The 17,819-nt window shown below is 30.0% G+C and overlaps 2 protein-coding genes across 2 annotated transcripts in view; one reads left to right on the forward strand and one right to left on the reverse strand.

The window, feature by feature from the left end:
- Nucleotides 1-17,819, forward strand: part of LOC107437036 (uncharacterized) — a 325,463-nt gene that overhangs the window by 36,040 nt on the left and 271,604 nt on the right. The gene's annotated exons all lie outside the window — the stretch shown is intronic.
- Nucleotides 1-17,819, reverse strand: part of LOC107437037 (cuticlin-1) — a 53,719-nt gene that overhangs the window by 12,068 nt on the left and 23,832 nt on the right. The window contains exons 3-4 of the mRNA XM_016048904.3: nucleotides 9,956-9,992; nucleotides 1,416-1,621 (exon numbers count right to left, since the gene is read on the reverse strand). Of these exons, the coding sequence (XP_015904390.2) occupies nucleotides 1,416-1,621; nucleotides 9,956-9,992 (243 nt within the window). The remainder of the gene's footprint in view (nucleotides 1-1,415; nucleotides 1,622-9,955; nucleotides 9,993-17,819) is intronic.

Consider the following 17,819-nt stretch of genomic DNA (forward strand, 5'->3'; position numbering starts at 1 on the left):
AAAAAAAAATGAAATGTTAATTAAAAAACCGGAAAAAAGATATAATTTTTTCTTCAGCCCACACGATTATATCCGCAAAACAGAGTGCTTTCTGATATTGTATCAATAAATCACTGATTTGCCCGAAATGGATTTGCCTGTGGTTAGAATTATTTACTTAAAATTCCTTTACTAAATAATTTCCTTTGTTAATCTATACAGTTTTTCCATGTGCAAATCCATTTCAGGCAAATCCGTGGATAAAATTGTTTGCTAAAAATTTCTTTGTTAATTTATACAATTTTCCATGTGCAGGTCCATTTCGGGCAAATCCGTGTTAAAATTATCTATTAAAAATTTTTTCTTTGATAATTTAAATTATTTTTCTGTGTGCTAGTCCATATCGTGCAAATCCGCGGCTAAAATTATTTGCAAAACAGGCAATTTGTGTTTCTGTTTTCTCTTTTATATTTTTTCTTAAATAAACATCTATCTTCTAAAGCTATTTATGATCAATTTTTAAAATTATCCAGTTTAATATTACCTTGCGCACATTCATTTCGGGCCCATCCTTGGTAACTAACAAATCAAAACTCAGAATAACAAATCACTTCAGCAGTGCAGTAAGAACGACACTTTAAAACCCTCTTGTTACACTCAATTTGCGCTTTTGTTTTCATCTATTGTAATCTGGCAATCTTTCTGCGAAAACATTTTTAAATCATTCTTGAAAAATATCCGTCCATGTAAGTTGATATGATTTTGCTACTCGCTTTATAGTCCCCCCTTTTTAATCTTTTTTCTTTTTCTTTTTTTTTTCATTATCTGTTTTTACATGTTATTTTTACTTTTTATAATCTATTTTATTTGTTGTTATTTCATAAAAAATTTTTTGAGTGCTCCTCACACTATTGTATTAATATATTTTGCTTTGGCTTTATTGATACAATATCAGAAAGCACTCTGTTTTGCGGATATAATCGCGTGGGCTGAAGAAAAGATTATAATTTATAAATAAAAGAAATGTGCAGTCTTGTGTGTATCAGAAGTTTTAAAATTCCTTTTGAATTGTTAATACCAATATCGTACTAGTGTTTAACAAAAATTCAATTATGGATATATTTTTTAAAATAAGCAAAAAACTTTGAAGTGTACTTTTGAGAGTATCCAATGTCTCATCGTTTTCAGCGTAAAAATGCAATGTGTTAAAAATTGATTTTAAGATACGTTCCGCTTTTTTTCAAAAGAGAATCGCTTTCTTTTTTAAGTTTCTAAGTAGTTCAACGTTTTGTTGATTGACAAGAACAACCATCCAAATAAAGAGTGCGAAAGAAGTTAAACAATTTGAGACAAGTACACATAAACATTCTATAGTTTTGGTTCTATATGAGGAAGGAATTGTCCAAGTAGAGAATGAAAGAAGGAGTGACACTCACCACGTCGTGGCTCATGGTGTTGCAGGACCTGAGTGGAAGCTTGTAAGATATCTTTGAGCCGGCATGCTCATATTCTGTGAGACAGGATGAGTTCTTGGAGAGTCCCTTTGGATAGATCATCCCATTGAAATCATCGTGTGTTGTGACGCTCACAATTATGTTGTTACTGTTACACTCGATGTCCACATTTGATATCTCAGCACCCACTGAAAACACAAATGTGCAAAATAAATTAAAACATTCGTTCTAAAAATTGTTTTTAGATAGAATGCTAGTATTTTCAACTTCTTTGATGATATTTTCTTCCGACGAATTTAGATTTTTGTCGGAGAAATAGGGCCCGAATAATTTACTAGTCAGAAAATCGTTTAACATTTTGAAATCCTTGAACATATTTCGCATCACATCTCTGTAAATATTCTAAGCAATTAAAGACAGAAACATTTTACACTCATGGGTGAAGTTTGTTTACAAAATGATATTTTTTTCGCGCATTTTGTTTAGTAATTATTTATCATTTCAAACAATATTTTTCTCAAAAACTTGAATTTTAAGGGATTAAAGAATGTCTGACTAAAACATGCGTGGAAATAACGTAGTTTTACGTGACAAAAATACACGATTCGAAAGAAATCGGTGGAATATATGGTTAAAAATAAAATTTTTGAAAAGCGGTATTTATAAATTTTCATTTTTCTAGAAATTAAATATAGAAGTTTTTGTAATTTTTTTACTCAGTAACTATTTTACTAATTTTTTCAAGGCTTAAATTTTCTTATATAAAGTGAAATGAATTTAGTTTTAAAAATTTTTACAATTTACAATCAAATTCTTTTAGCCCTTAATAAATTTAATAATAAAAAAATAATTATTTAAAGTCATTTTTTAATTGAAATTATTTTTGATTAATTGAGATTAATTGAAATTATTTATTGCGTGAAATTATTTTTTTATAAATAAGTTTTATAATTATGTGAATAAATTAATAGTTCCATCAGACAAATAGCAAAATACTCGAATTATAAAACTAATAAAAACTTTCAACTGTTTTTCGGTTTTGTAATTGGTTCCCTATCTTCCACATTGTGTCTACATCCTATATTTTTAAAGGATTCTTAAAAGAAAAAGAATGAGGTACAAGGTGAGTGTTTGTGACTGAAATTTAAGATTAATTCTAATTATTGAATCGAAAGCTTCTCACGATGATTCAACTGCTGAATATAAAAAAGAAACCTTTTGCGTACCACGCTCAATATGAAATTAAAGAATGATTCTATTTAAAGACACATTTATTCAAACTATCGATTGTTTGAAAAGACATCTCTAGAGGAAAATCATCACGAAATTTATTAATTGGAATGCATAGAAGGAAAGTACCGTTACTTCAAAATCATATGTGATTATCGGAATGCAGGTGACATGAAACGAGAATATTAAAAGAAGAAAAAAAGATTTTCAGGCAAAAAAAGGTTGTCTTTGTGTTTGTTTATATTTAATACTTTGTGAATCCCTGTCAGTAAGATAACTAAAATAAAGAACATTTTAAGCTTTAATATAATATATCACTGTTAGAAATTTTTTAGAAAAATATTAAAATAACAGTTTAGTTGTTATTTTACAATATTTAATCAAAATAGTAAAATAACCATAAAAAAGATGATATTCTAAATGTTAAGAGAAAAGTTGTTCTCTGACTATTCTCTCCTAATATGGTTAAATAAACAGACTTTTTATCCGCAAAGCGCACCCAATAGGAATCGAACTCACGTTCTCCTGAAGCTGTAAGTTAAGCAATGTCATTAAGACTGCGCATTTGTGAGTTGAAATCGATGGAAACGTCCATCCTCTGCTGCCATGTAGTCTCAGTCGTTCAGAAAAATTTATGTTACTTTTGAAATTAAATGTTATTTAAACCAGTCTTGCTCCTAACATTACCTAAACTTCCACGAAATTCATCAATTGTCTTCTAAATGACCTTCGAAGGGAGACTTGTAACAAATCACTGACAGTTTATTTCATTATGAGTGATTCGTCAGATTGTTATCATACTTCGGGATGAAGAGTTTGTCTTCAAATGGTTGATTGCAGAAAGGGAAGTCATTCAACCATAAAACGACAGCCCCATTCTTAAACTCGGCATATGAAATGAAAAATGGCGACCGCAACAAGGAGAGTGAACAGTCGACCGAATTAATCAACCGTTGGAGAGAGTTCAAGTCTATTAAATGTCAACATTCGAATGGGAGTTCGAGAGTTTTCAGACTCTTGAAAGCAGCCATTTAACTTTCACCCCTTCAAGATACTGTCGAAAACATAAAAAAAGAGAAATCGCAATAGAATAGAAATGATAAAAAATGAAGACTGAAAAAAAAAATCTTCTGAAAACAGAATTGCCCGTTCGTGGGATCAATTTTTTTCTTCATATATTAAATATAAGTAATTTTGGGTAGGTATTTCGTGTTCACTCCAGTAACAGTATTTGATTTGATTGGGTTGTTAAAGTGACATTGGAACAAAAATGAATAGACTATTGCCGACGGTTTGAGATTCGACCCAAAATGATTTTCCGAAGGGATGCACTACTCAACACTATCATAATTTAGAATGAAGGGAAATGGTGTTAATCATCACCTGGCCTGCACCACACTCCTCGAACGCCTTTCAGGCTCTGTAAGCGTCATCCAATCAAAAGCCAGCAGTGGTCATCACAGACTCAACCCCTCATGCAGATTGGGTGTTAACATTATTTGACACTTTAAATACAGAGGATCTATTCGAGACTATTTAAATATATTTAAGAGATCCACAGCAGTTCATTTCTGGACATTAAATTCTTGAAAGAGAGAATATTGAGACAAGAAAAAGATTTTCTCCCTTTGGCAAAATCAGTTTAATCTTAAAATTTAAATACTTCCATTTACAACATTATTAGAATCGATTTTGAGGGAGAAAAGTAATTAATATTTCATTTCATTTGCAGAGATTTTTAAAAAAAAGAGCTCTTTGGACATTTTTGTTTCGATTTATAACTCATAAACCAAATTCAATGTTATAGTACCTTTCATTTAGTATATATAAAAAAAAAAGAAAAAAAAAAAGAATAGAAAGAATGTTGCTTTTTTTAATGTTTCGAATCTTCAAAGGCAAAAATAAACTGTTTTAAGTGTTTCCCGATGTATATGTGTTTGAAGCATTATCCTTCAAAAGATTGACGTTTTGAATTTCATAAAGAAGGAACACCCGTTACGTGGTTTAGTGGGTGGGGGTCAATGACATGTCACGGGGTCGCGCACCAACACTTTTAAGAATCGTGCCTCGGGGACACTAAAGATAGAAAGACTGAATTGTCCTCACGCGTGTATTTCCGCTTCCGGAAGAACTATCTTTCTTTAAAGCATTTTATAGTTGTTCCTCATTTTAAAAACATTATAATTCGATGGCATGAATCCATTCCAGATGGTCTTTTTTTTCATAACTCCCCATATGAAAAAAAAACAACAACAACTATTGATAGAGAATCTGTGAAAATAAATCAAATCATGGATAGTAACAATCATGTATATTACGGTAAATGAGAATAGTTGGTTATTATTAATACTAACCGGTCAATATTACTAATAATCAAATAAACAGGTTAAAGTGAATAATTTAAGCGAATTTATCACGTTAAACGGTTATTATTAATAATAGCCAATAAAATTGGGTCATTCTTTCGCGTTTTTTTTCTCCTCACTTTAACCAAAAGTAGCGGTTATTATTAATTCTGACCGGTTAGCATTGATTATAACCGGATTTATCTCTTTAACCGTAACTTATACGTAATACCAGTTCTAACCGAAAAGGCGATCTAATCCATTTCTTCGTAGAGGAGACCCAGTGTGGACAGTTCTTAAAAATTTGCCAAAACTGCTTTCAAATCATTAGTCTAAATAAGTCCAGTATTTTTTTCTTATTAAAATTTAAGTGTTTAGCTTCATTTTGATACATAGGTTATTGATACATAGGTTAATTTGGATGTATACTTATTTATTAAAAAATAGTCAACTTTCCCCGCTTTATGGAGAAATTTTACCTGAATATTTCAAGTGGAAGCAAATATCACTCTTTGATAATTTATTTTTGATGTCAAATCATGTCAAACGTCTGAATTTAATAAATTAAACTACGTTTTTTGGTCTAATAAGAGGGTCATTCTTGTTTCTTATTTTGTAATATTTACTTTAATCGGTCAGCAAATTCTTCTCAAAATTTTCCTTTTCGAAGATGAGTAGGCTAGATTCGTCTTCTGATAGAGTGTTGGTATCATTGAAAGGTGAAATTGGAAACTTTTTCAAACTTACAGTTAACTGTACTGATGATAGTGTATGTAAATATAGTATTAGGGTTCCTGCAGTTCTTTGAAAACTTTTAATAGTGGTAATGAACATAATAACTAAGCTCGATCATTTAATAAATTTACGATCGAAACTACTTTGCAAAGAAAACATATCTGCATGAGTACTGAAGACTCTAAACACTAAAGTGATATCTTAAGAAAGGAAATTTCTGCAAGCATTACAATAAATTTACTACCACTTCTACTAATCTTGCCAGCCATTACTTCTATCATCATTTGCTCATTAAAGAAAGGCAAATCAATACTAAAATAATCATATCCTATTGTTAAAAACGATGAATGTAAAAATAAGAGCTTACTTTTCAACTATGAAAACATTCTTATTTATTTGTTACATAATTATTCAAAGTTTTGCGTTGAGACAGCAAGTTAAAGTGTTATCTCAACACAGAAGAATTGAAAGAACATTAATCAGTTTTAAATATCGATTTTATTTCATTTTAATGCAGTTTCTATCTGTATTCTGTAATCACTTTTTATTTCATCGCTTCGGTCTCAATTGAGGAGAAATGAAGTAAGGAACAGATTGATGCCTACTCATACAAAACCGAGTTAAATAGAGAATATTAGCCCGTATAGACATTTTAATAATTTATGCTCTCTTTCCTTATCAAAATTTGTATCTATTTAAAGAGTATTTGAACGAAAACTCATGTGAATTTGTGGAATAAAAATTTTAACGCGTTACTGTCTCATCTCTATTTGTACAATTCAAAAAATGTCAAATCACATTGCAAAAAAATGATCTATCCAGTGGTGAATTGTTGAATACCCTATTCATAGTAAGTGGTAAAAGAGTTGCATCATCTCACGGAATGGATTTTGGGCGTAAGGGAAAAAATTGCCAATTTCCTCCCACCCACGTGCAACTTTCTACTTTGAAGAGGACGCTTAACAATTTGTAAATTGGTAAGAAAAAAAAAGAGATTTTTTTGAGATGTCAGGCTGAAAGCCATCTTATACTGTATAATTGTCATGGAAAATGCTTCCCGACAACATTTGAAATATTGAGAATGAATCGAAATAATACTCGCCTTTTCCAAACAAATCCTGCCCCCGAAAAATGTAAAACTGTCCCACAGATATATTTTAATGCTCATTATGAATTTCACAGTTTTCTGACTGATTGAATTGTAATAAAAATGGTTAGCTTCGGAGAAAATCCAATTTATTGTATCAAAAATCAAATATTAAAAGCGTGACTTTTACTTTCACTTAAAATGCTCATGAAAAAAATATCGCCTCTAAACGGGAAAAAACTAGCACTTGTGTATTTATAAGACTTGACTTTATATATTACTATTTACTGAAGACTATTCTGTATTTTTAGATTTGTCCCGTATTGCACTTACTTCAATAGATTAAAGAATTAGTTTTAAGACGTGTCCATACTTGTCTCGTGTCAAGAGGCTTCTCTGGACAGCTAAAAAAAAGTTGTATCCTCCTCTCAAATCAGCTTTTGTATAAGACCAAACCAAAATGTCCCAAAAGAAGATAAACGCTTTAATAAAACAAAATTCTCTCTATATAAAAAATAAATTTATATAAATAAAATACATGAAGTCATTTTTTATTTTTAGATAATTATGTATTAAAATTCTATCTATATATTTGTATAGATACACAGACGAATCACTCCTTGGTAATAATAGGTTAAATGATTCCCATCAGTGTGCGGTCAAATACTATCGCATTACGCAAATTCTTTGAAAAATCTTTCAAAATATATAAATTATTATTCCTTCATTCTTTTTGCTGTGAATAGAAAGAGATTTTGAATCCAATTTTTAAAGAAAACATTAAATCGTGAAGTCCTTTTTTTTTAATGAAAAAACAATTTGGAATCTTACTAGGTTTTGAAAAAACATGACGGTCTTTTCGCTTGATAAATAAAGGGTTAGGATACCTATTGTACTCCATTCTTTCCGTCAAATATGAATTTAAAAAAAAGGAAGCATTTTATTTTATTTTTATTTCTTCAACTGAAGGCGGTGTATCAATAAAGGACGAAAAACTCTCTTCATATGGGGTCATATCATCTAAATTTTCAACATCTTTTTTTTTTTGTCTAAGAATTAAAATAATAAGTTCTTTCAACGCACCGCTTAGTAATTTACTTCCAATGCACCTCCAAATAAACTGAGTGAGCTACCTTAGGATGCAGCACTTTTATTTAACCACTCACGTTCGGTACTTTTCTTATTTGATTTAATAAGTAGTATGAATCAAACAAAAAAGAAGAAAAAAAAAGGAGGAGAGAACTTCACACGGTGGTCACAAAAAAGAAACAAGAAATATTTCTTTTAAGGAATAAAAATTCTTTTACGGATATATATATATATCTCAATTCTTTACCACTTCAGAAAATCTTTTGCAGAGTTTTTAGAGATTCGGTCACAGCAGAACATGAGAGGATTTGATCACCCATTATTAAGGGTGATTGTATTGTTATTTACCGCACTTTGAATATTGTTTAATAGAGAGGATTTGTTACAGGATTAGTCACAGAGTGCATTTAGGACAATGACGTCACATCCTTCTGATGGATTTCTTTTAATGATCGGATGATAGGACGAATGTAACGTTTATTATTAATCCTCTTTGGACATTTCCCAATTCAGAGTCCTTGATGTAAACATCCAAGACAGGCTTACAGCTCTCTTTGTCTTTTGGATCTGATAAGAAAACCTGTTTAAAGAAAATGTATTCTTCCTTTCAATGTCTTAAAGCCTTTCTTGTGTATGCCATTTGAAACAACGGATTTTTAATGAGGGAAGAGATTTCATTGTTTTAATGTCCTTTCCGTTTGAATATCCGCATTCAAAATAATCTCAAAAGAATATTTTATACGAAGGTTAAGCTTTTTGTCTGGCAATCAATGGAGACTTATGCAAATATTAGATACGTAAGAAAAATGCTTATATGTTATTATTTTTTCAATGTAACAGTAATTTTCTATATTTTTAAGTTTTGAAGTCATCTAGGGTCGAAATTGAGTTGACGAAATCTGTAACTTTTTACCTATTAAATAAATAAATGTCAGTTCTCTTCCTCATCGAGTTTAAATCTTTAAAACAAGCTTGTCATAGAATAAATAAATAATATTTTCTGTCGAAAATATAGCTTATTTTGTTGGCAAGTGTTATGGTATTAAGCATCGGGTGAAAGTGATAATATTATCCTGTGATATAAAAATCGTTCAAAAATTTCCGTTCGGGCGAGATGTTTGAAAAATTAATTTTTCTCATATGTTTAATTTAGCCTGTGGATGCTGCTGTTTATTTCTCCAAATATTTTAAAGATAATGATATGAGTGATGTTTGCTAACTTATAGCTCTTTCTGATTATCTAGTTTCAATTAATCTAGTTTTTAATTAATTAATTATTTTATACATGTTCTTTTTTATGTTATTTCAGGTAACCTCAAAGATCAATAAAGATAACATGTAAGAGCTAAGTCACAAAATTAATATTCCTAAAGTTATATAAAACCACGGATTTCTACAGTTAAGTTTTTGAAATGTACTGCTAAGAAACTAAAATATTTTAAATCTACTATAATTGGGTACCTGCAACTCGAAAAGAAGTACGCTAAAATCAGCTGGTTGAGTATAAACAAAATGTCACAGAAAAGTTACTGGTCGTAGGCTTGGTTTATTATCACGCAGAATCTATTTTTGGACCAGATTTAATGAATGAATCCTGGTATAAGTAAATGCCACGATTCAGCAGTCAATCAGGTTCAACAGCTACGCGCGTTCGCAGTTAACCAATTGAATTTGCACTATATACTAAAGGTCTATTTTAAGTGTATAATTGTAAAAAAAAAATACTCTGAGTGTTCTAAAATAGTTATTCAGTCCAAAATAAGGTGTATTTATGGATATTTTAAGCAATATGTTTTGTAATGTATTTTAAAGAATCATGTTTGCTTCCGTTATTTTTTTTCTCTTAGAGCCTAAGAATGTGTCGATATTCGCCAGATCAATTGGAAAAAGAAGCTTCGGTTCATCCTGAGTCTTTTTTGTTTCGGTCACATTTTACTTTCTTAAAAAAAAAACGAATGGCTGTTAATGACATTTTAAAGCGGGCGAACGTGAATGGAAGAATAATTAAAACATTCAGATTAGAAAAGAAATCTTACCTCCATGAAGAACGTGGTTAGCTGATGATATTTTTATCTGAAAAATAAAATACAATTACTTAAAGACTAAAAAAATAGAAAATTTTATTAACTGCAAGCATTGGCTAATGAATTAAAAACATATGAGATTTTCTATTAAATGCGTGCTCGTTTGCGTCCCGCAGTGGACTGATCGCTAAGACACGGTTCCCAGCAGATCACCGAAGTCAAGCATCGCTGACTACGGTCAGTGTGCGGGTGGGTGACTACTTGGATCAGTCTGCGTAGGGACCGAGGGTGTGCGGTATTGGTCCTCGTTAAGCTGTGCTACCGTAAAGTGCTCGACTTCGCGCGCAGGTCGTCGGGCTACCGAAGCGGGGGTGCCATCCCCTCCGCAGAGGATCAAAATTGTGATGGCATGTCTTCGGATCATCCTCCGGGATGTTTCCCAGACCGTCGCCAATAGCCCATTGTGCAGCTCTAGTGCGACGTAAATTAACAACAACAACAACAGCGTGCTCGTTTACAAAACCTGTCTGTAACGTTGGTGAAATATCAACCACAAAGTAAGCTGTTTACGATAAACGCAGTAAAATGCAGAAAATGTCAGATCTTTGATCATTTGAGTGTTGATATTTGTAATTACAAACAAATAAAGCATACCTTTTGATCAAATAACAGATTTTGAAAAAATAAATTTAAAAAAATGAGCTCCAACTTTGGAAATTTTTAAAAGTGGTCTAGAAAGACTTAATAAATTGCTTTTATTATGAACCAAAATATGTTTCTAACTTAAAGGAAATACAATTAGATGTTAAAATTGAATTTCAATTCTTTAAATTAAGGCCTTTAAAATTTTTTCAACAGGCCCATGAAACATTTCTCCCCATTTTTTCAACCCAATGAATGTAATGAATTATAACTTTTGACTGCTATAGTGGGAATATTTTTCCACCCATCAAAAACAAGCAATCTATTCGTGTTTTAGCATAATAAAGTTTTGATGAGTCATGAATGTTTTACTTTCTGAATACAAGTTTGAAATGAAATTACCTATTACTTTAACTCTTTTACTTTCTGTTACCACCAGGCTTCGTAGTGGTTCGAAATAAGAAACAGAGCAAGAAGTCAGGACAAAATCAGCACTTTTTTTGGGCAATAGACTTTTATTTTAGACTATTTTTAAGAAGGGGTAACGAAGGGCTAAAAAATAGTGTACACGAAAATTTTGTTTTATGCGGCACATTTCTTTAATTACTCCACAACATTTAAGAAAACAAGGGAAACACCGAACGTATTCAAATGAAAAATCAAGATTTAAGCCGTTGATTAAAACTATTTTAATATAAGGTACGATTTAGCTTAGGCATAGATAGGGGGAGAAACCTGAGAACACGAATTTTCTTGACTTCGCAAATAGATTCCCTCAATCTAAAGTTAAATCGAAATAAATTTAAAAGAAACTGAGAATTATAGTTAATGTCATGCAATAATATGTAACTTGAAAACTAATATAATATGATCTCCGTATTAAAAATAAATACATACAAGTACCAATACTTAAATTAAATGGACGTTTAAAAGAACTTTCAAATTTTGCAATGTAGGAAATTTATAAGAAAAACAATGCTTTGACTGCAATTTAATGGTCGAAAGAAAAAATTAGCTCAAAATATGACTAAATGTTAATAATTCATCTTTAACATCATTTTCCAAATTATAATCGGGCATATTAGGCAACAAATTTCAACAGCAAAAATACGAAAACTGTAACAAAATTATAAGTCTGATGATTAGTAATTAATGAACGGTCTCAAAGTTCAAACCATCGTAGGTTTACGAATTTTTAGAATTATTAAGTTTTATCATTCTTAAATGAAATATAAAAATGCATTCATTTCAAAGTGCATTAAAACTATACTATCAGTGATTAATGAGTATGTTACTGTGAATGACCGAAATTGGCAGTTGTTGACTTCCACCGGTGAATGTTGACAATCACATAATCACTTTGGTAAAAGTCCGAAATACGTACTAGGTCAAGTTAAGTGCCATTGCCCTGTATGCCCTACATCTATGTTTTTTTTTAAAGGTCAAGTGCTCAGTGTGCATGTAACCGGCACTCTAAACACCGATGTTTCTCCTAATCTATCCTCCTCAGCAGATATTAAAGTATCGAATAAATATAATAATATCAAAGAAAAATTAATATCAAATCGGATATAACAATATTTCGGACATTCACCTAAGTGACTATGTGAGGGTTGACATTCACCGGTGGAAGTCGACATTCCCTTGATTTCGCTCATTCACTGTAACAAGTATTTTCACAAATTAATAAAAGAAAATGATAATAATCATTATAAGGATTGATTGCAATCTGAAAAAAAAAGAGTGCAATACGACTTTATTAGTTCACATTTTTAGATGATGCAAACTTATGGTAAAAACCAGGAATTCTTTTTTTAAACAAAAATTAGGCAAATTCTAAGGCATCGAGGAACAAAAAACTTATGTCAAGGAAAAATAAATTTATAAAAAAGTTCGTCTGTTAGATCAATCACAGATTATTTTAGATAATAGTTCATTTATAACAGACAAATTTAAGTCATTATAAATAAACTTAAGGTAGAAAACAATTTAGTACAAAGGATGGTTTCAATTAAGAAAATTTATGTTCTAATACTTATTGAGCAATAATTTGTTCTTTTGAGAAAAATAAAGGGTTTTTTCTGCTCTTAGTTTGAAGTACGTTTCGGATTTCACTTTTTGAATCGATCTTATTTCTTTTAACTAAAAAAATCCCTTTTAAATCGCATGTTTAGTCGAAATGGTATGTTCTGAACAAACAAAAAATTCAGAAATATCAAGACAACCTTTTCTCTGATACCAATTTTTATGAATTTTTCGAAAGATTCTATTTTTACATTGAAAGTGATAGCATAACGTAAGCTCTTTAACTTAATTAAAAAAGATTTTAACGACCACTACAGAATAAATAAATGTTAGTGAGTTGAAGCTTAGGCGAAGTATTAAAATGCACTTTCGCAGTATCGTTTTGGGAGAGAGGTGTGCTGATGGTTTTAAGTCGAAATAAATGTTTTAATCGCAATTATAAGTAATCATTTAAATTGAAATCGTGTTTTATAACTACAGCTAAATATTCTTGTATTTCTACATAAATATGACAAATTGCTATCAATGCTCATCATTACTTGTCATCGAGACTACAATAGTAATCGTAAATTATGATTGTCTGTAACCATGATTAAAAACAATAGAATACTGTATCATCCATTATTGCAGTCGTTTCTACAACTGTAGTAATTCCATGGCTGCAAACCCTCATGGATTTTCCGCATTTATCTTTAAAATGGTTATAAAATTTAGAAACTTTTTTTTAATTATTCGGTTTTTAAATTAAATTTAAAATGATTTTGACCACAGTAAAGGTACAAGTAAATAAATAAATCACATCTGAATTACCGGAGTTAGATAAATGCAAGTTATATTAAACGATAGTTTGTTTAAGATCTGTCCACCACACCATCATTTTACTTGAGGAAATTCATAGAGTGTACAAATTTGCCGGTATGGTTATAGGATTCAAGAGCCGCGGTTTTTCGCTCCCGCCATTCTAATTCTCTCTATGAGATTCTACCTTCAGGTTAATAATATTATAAAAATGAAAGTAAATACACTTTTGCATCTTGAAAGAAAGTACCCGCCCTGAAGCAACTCATTATTCAAATTAGTTTTTCGTGTGCAGGATTTTTGGCGCTCTTCCTAGGGGCAAGGACGATTGGGATTTGACCTTGGAGGTCAATTACACTTTGGTTAATGAAATGGCTTTTTTTTTTTTAAATACTATTTCTGCGAATTGGCTCGAACCGCATTTCGTGGTCTTCTACATAACAACAGTTAATGGAAGGTTTTTGTAGCTACTGAGAAAGACATTTCAACCAACTTCATTGAACTCGAAGTATTTAATTAAAAGAGTTCTGACAACGCAGGTTTATATGTATGCCTTGTGGTCGTCGTACGTTGCCGAAAATTGGCAATTCTCGCTTCGACGGTGCTACTACGCTCGTATTTTATTAATTAAGCCATTTTTTTAAAAAAATATTTAGTTTATTCTATGAGCGATAGATTGAACTGAGTAAACATAAAACTAAATGTCATTAATAATAAAACTTATAATTTTAAATATTATAACTTATTCCAAAATTACATTTATAATGAATGTTTAGTTGAACTACGGATATTATAAATTTTATAGAGAACTTTCCGATCCATTTGTTCACAAAAAAAAAGAAAAAACACACAGATGAATTCAAAACATCCGTGTATTTAAAACATATGAGCCGTATGCTCATTCTTTATTTTCATTTTGATGTTTTCAAGACAGTTTAAAGACGGAAAGTATTAAAGGGAACATGAAATGAAATAAAAAAACAAAGAGTCGGGAATTGTATAAACAACAATAAGAAAAGGCGTGTAAAACAACATAAATAAAGTGAAAAGAGAATCATGAGTTGTAATTTAGTAAGATTAGTTCCAACTTTAATTCTAGTTTCTTTCTTTTTATTTTGCATTAAGAAACTTTACAAATATGCGGAAACTCTTAAATGAGAAATTTAATTTTAAACTTTCTCGATAGTTAAGAAGCATAGAGATTGCAAAAATAATTTCTATCATGCGGCCTGTCTTTTCTTTACTTTCTTTACAAAAATTGGGCACCTGGGCCGCGTAGCACACCTATCCCATACATCTAGAAGTTTACAAAAATTTATAGTAATAACATTTTGAATTTAGCAGTCGATGTGGTGGCTAACAGAAAAACAAGCACTTTGCTTGAGTAAATATAACATTTGAATATCTGATTCATCGAATCTGAATTGTCACATATCGACATATATAAATATAATCATAATTTGACATGTATGTATATATATATATACATAATTTGACATAAATAAATATTAACATGAATTGATATATATTTCACTAATTAAAGTTCTATTTTTAAACTGGTACATGTTTAACTATTAAATATGTTGAAAGTCTAAAATTTAGAGTTCAATGTTGATGTGAAAAGTCCTGAAATGGAAACATCACTGAGCTAGAGAGGTCTCNCATAAAAAAATATGAACATAAATTGATATATATTTCACTAATTAAATTTCTATTTTTAAACTGGTACATGTTTAACTATTAAATAAATTGAAAGTCTAAAATTTAGAGTTCAATGTTGATGTGAAAAGTCCTGAAATGGAAACATCACTGAGCTAGAGAGGTCTCCCCTAGGATCCATTGTAAAAAGCACTTCTTCATTTTTTAGATGGTCTTTTACAAAGTGTCATGCGGGGAGAGTTCTATCCCCGAAAGTACGCTCTCTTTTTTAAAAGAAAGTGGTAGGGATTTTACCTTTTGACGTCAAGATCAAAAAAGAGACAGCACAAAAAAGAAGGATGTAACGGGCAGATCCATTTAAGGGTAAGATTATATGATTTACCCTAATTTAAGAGTATTCAGTTCAGACTCATCTCCCCTTCAGGAGATTTAAGGGTAAATCTCTCTTATTTTTATTATAATGGCACCTTCTGCATACCTTCTCGAACAGAATTTTATGCTAACTGACTTCGTATTGTAAGCAACTATTAACAAAAATGGATAATCAGCGTTAAATATTAACACCATAAAAAAGCATACATCACAGTTACAAGAAGTATTTAACTTCACAATTCAATTAACATTATTGTAAGAAACTAATAGTGATTATTTTAGGAACAGTTACGATAAAGAAAAAGTATAATATATGAACTATTGAAAAATATATTTGAAAAAACTTGCGTACTTCTAAGAAAAAAAAATTCTACATTCTCTCTGGATTATATACTTATTACACGAAACTGTAATTAAAATTATTAAAACTTGGGTTAAATTAAAAACTGCGAGAAAATCACCAAATGTTAATCGATTCGGTTGAATTAAACATGAGTTTTAAGATATTCAATAATTATTTTACCATCTTGTTCATTCTATACCTGCCAACTCCAAATGTTAGATAACAATTGTAGGAGGAAATGCTTCATTATTTTGACAGAAACTAAACACACCGTAGTCTGATTATTACGCTTTTACGAAAATGTTGAGTGTGTGAACATACATTCGTGGTTCAAATATTTTTAAATTAAAATAACTCATTGAAAATATGAAGAGGAAGATTCAATTTTGCAACCATTTTAAAGATAAAAATAAAATCTTACGAAAAATTCATAAAAGTTATCTACTACGTCATTCTGTTGTGAGCTACAGTTAATGTTAAGTGCGCGAAAATGTGTAGCAGTAAATTCAAAGAACGAGTAAGCCGTCAATATGGAATAGAGAGTTTAAATGGACAATTTTATAAATTTGCTAAAAAAGCGTATTAACTATTGTTTTAAATATATCAAGTATTGTTTTTTGCTAAAATTCGTGATGTATACTTTTTGTACAACAAAAAAGTTGATTCAGGGATTTGAAAGATATATAACGTAGCTGATTCATAAATTAAGTTCTGAAAATTAAAATTTTCCTAAACAATTACTTACTAATCAATGAAGCATTATCGATATAATTATTCTATTTCAATCTATTCAAAGCTAATCTATAAATACCAAGAAACTCTTCTCAGTTTTGTTACAGACAGTCAAGTATTCAAATCCATGCATATTCTTTTATAATTGAAGAAACTCAGAAACTAATTAATAATTTTAAAACAAGTTAGGTAAGAGAAAATAAGTTCGTTCTTACATCTGTATCACAATCTTTATGAGAAGATATTAATGATTTTGTTTTTAGTATTATAATAACGGCAATGGATAATTTGTTTTTTAAAATAATTTAACACATATTTTAAAAGGAATAACATAGCAATTTAATAAGAATAGTTTTTATTTAAATATAAAATAGAAATGAAACGCTCAGCAAGGAAAAAAATTAGAATTATTTGAATTTATTTTTACCAATGTAAAAATAAATTCAAATAGTCATAATATTCAGTATAAATATTATGAGCTCCTCTAAGTAAAATTGCAGATCAAATTACTTTCTTAATTTTTTCAATTAATTAAATTTTGCATTTGTTCGTAATGGGACACTGCGTAGTTAGTTATTCATTTTTGAATTTCCTACCAAAATATATATTAGTTCGAGAGTTTCGTGAGAAATTCCTTGATTTTACACTCATGAAAAATCTACATTTATTAAAAAAGGTAAATTATGGAAATAGGTAATTACAGCCTTAATTTTTTTCATGGGATTTAATAATGTGAAAAATATCGTAAATTATATTAAGGTATATAGACTACTGCAGCACCCCAGAGCCCGAAGTCAAGAAAACTGAGATGGGCACAGAACGCTTTGGCCCTCTATGGGCTATGTGCCACTGAGTTTTGTTTAAATAGACTAACTAATAAGTAACTAGTAAGTAATAGACTTACTAAAAATTATCAGTTGATATTGTTTTATCGACTAAATTCTTGAAATTCGCACGAATTACTTTTTTAAACACTCGTCAGCTTCACTAGTTGAGGTGAAAAATATTTATACTTATTTGTAATTCTTGAATTAAGATATACAAAACAATTTCTCAATGAGAAAGTTATGGAAGAATTAAAAAAACCCGAATAATAATTTAACTATATTTATTAATTCGAATAACATGTACTTTAAAGTTATGAATTATTTATTTGAAGTTAAAAAACTTTTCTCAAAATATCCTAAACTTTTGCCCAACAGGTTAAACTCCTGTGATAAAAATATACGAATGAAAGCTGAATAATCGATGTTGTAAATATTTATTCCATTTTTTTCTTCCAAAAAGTGATTTTGCCATTAAGAG

The sequence above is a fragment of the Parasteatoda tepidariorum genome, chromosome 6, assembly GCF_043381705.1.
Source record: "Parasteatoda tepidariorum isolate YZ-2023 chromosome 6, CAS_Ptep_4.0, whole genome shotgun sequence".
Lineage (NCBI taxonomy): Eukaryota > Metazoa > Arthropoda > Arachnida > Araneae > Theridiidae > Parasteatoda > Parasteatoda tepidariorum.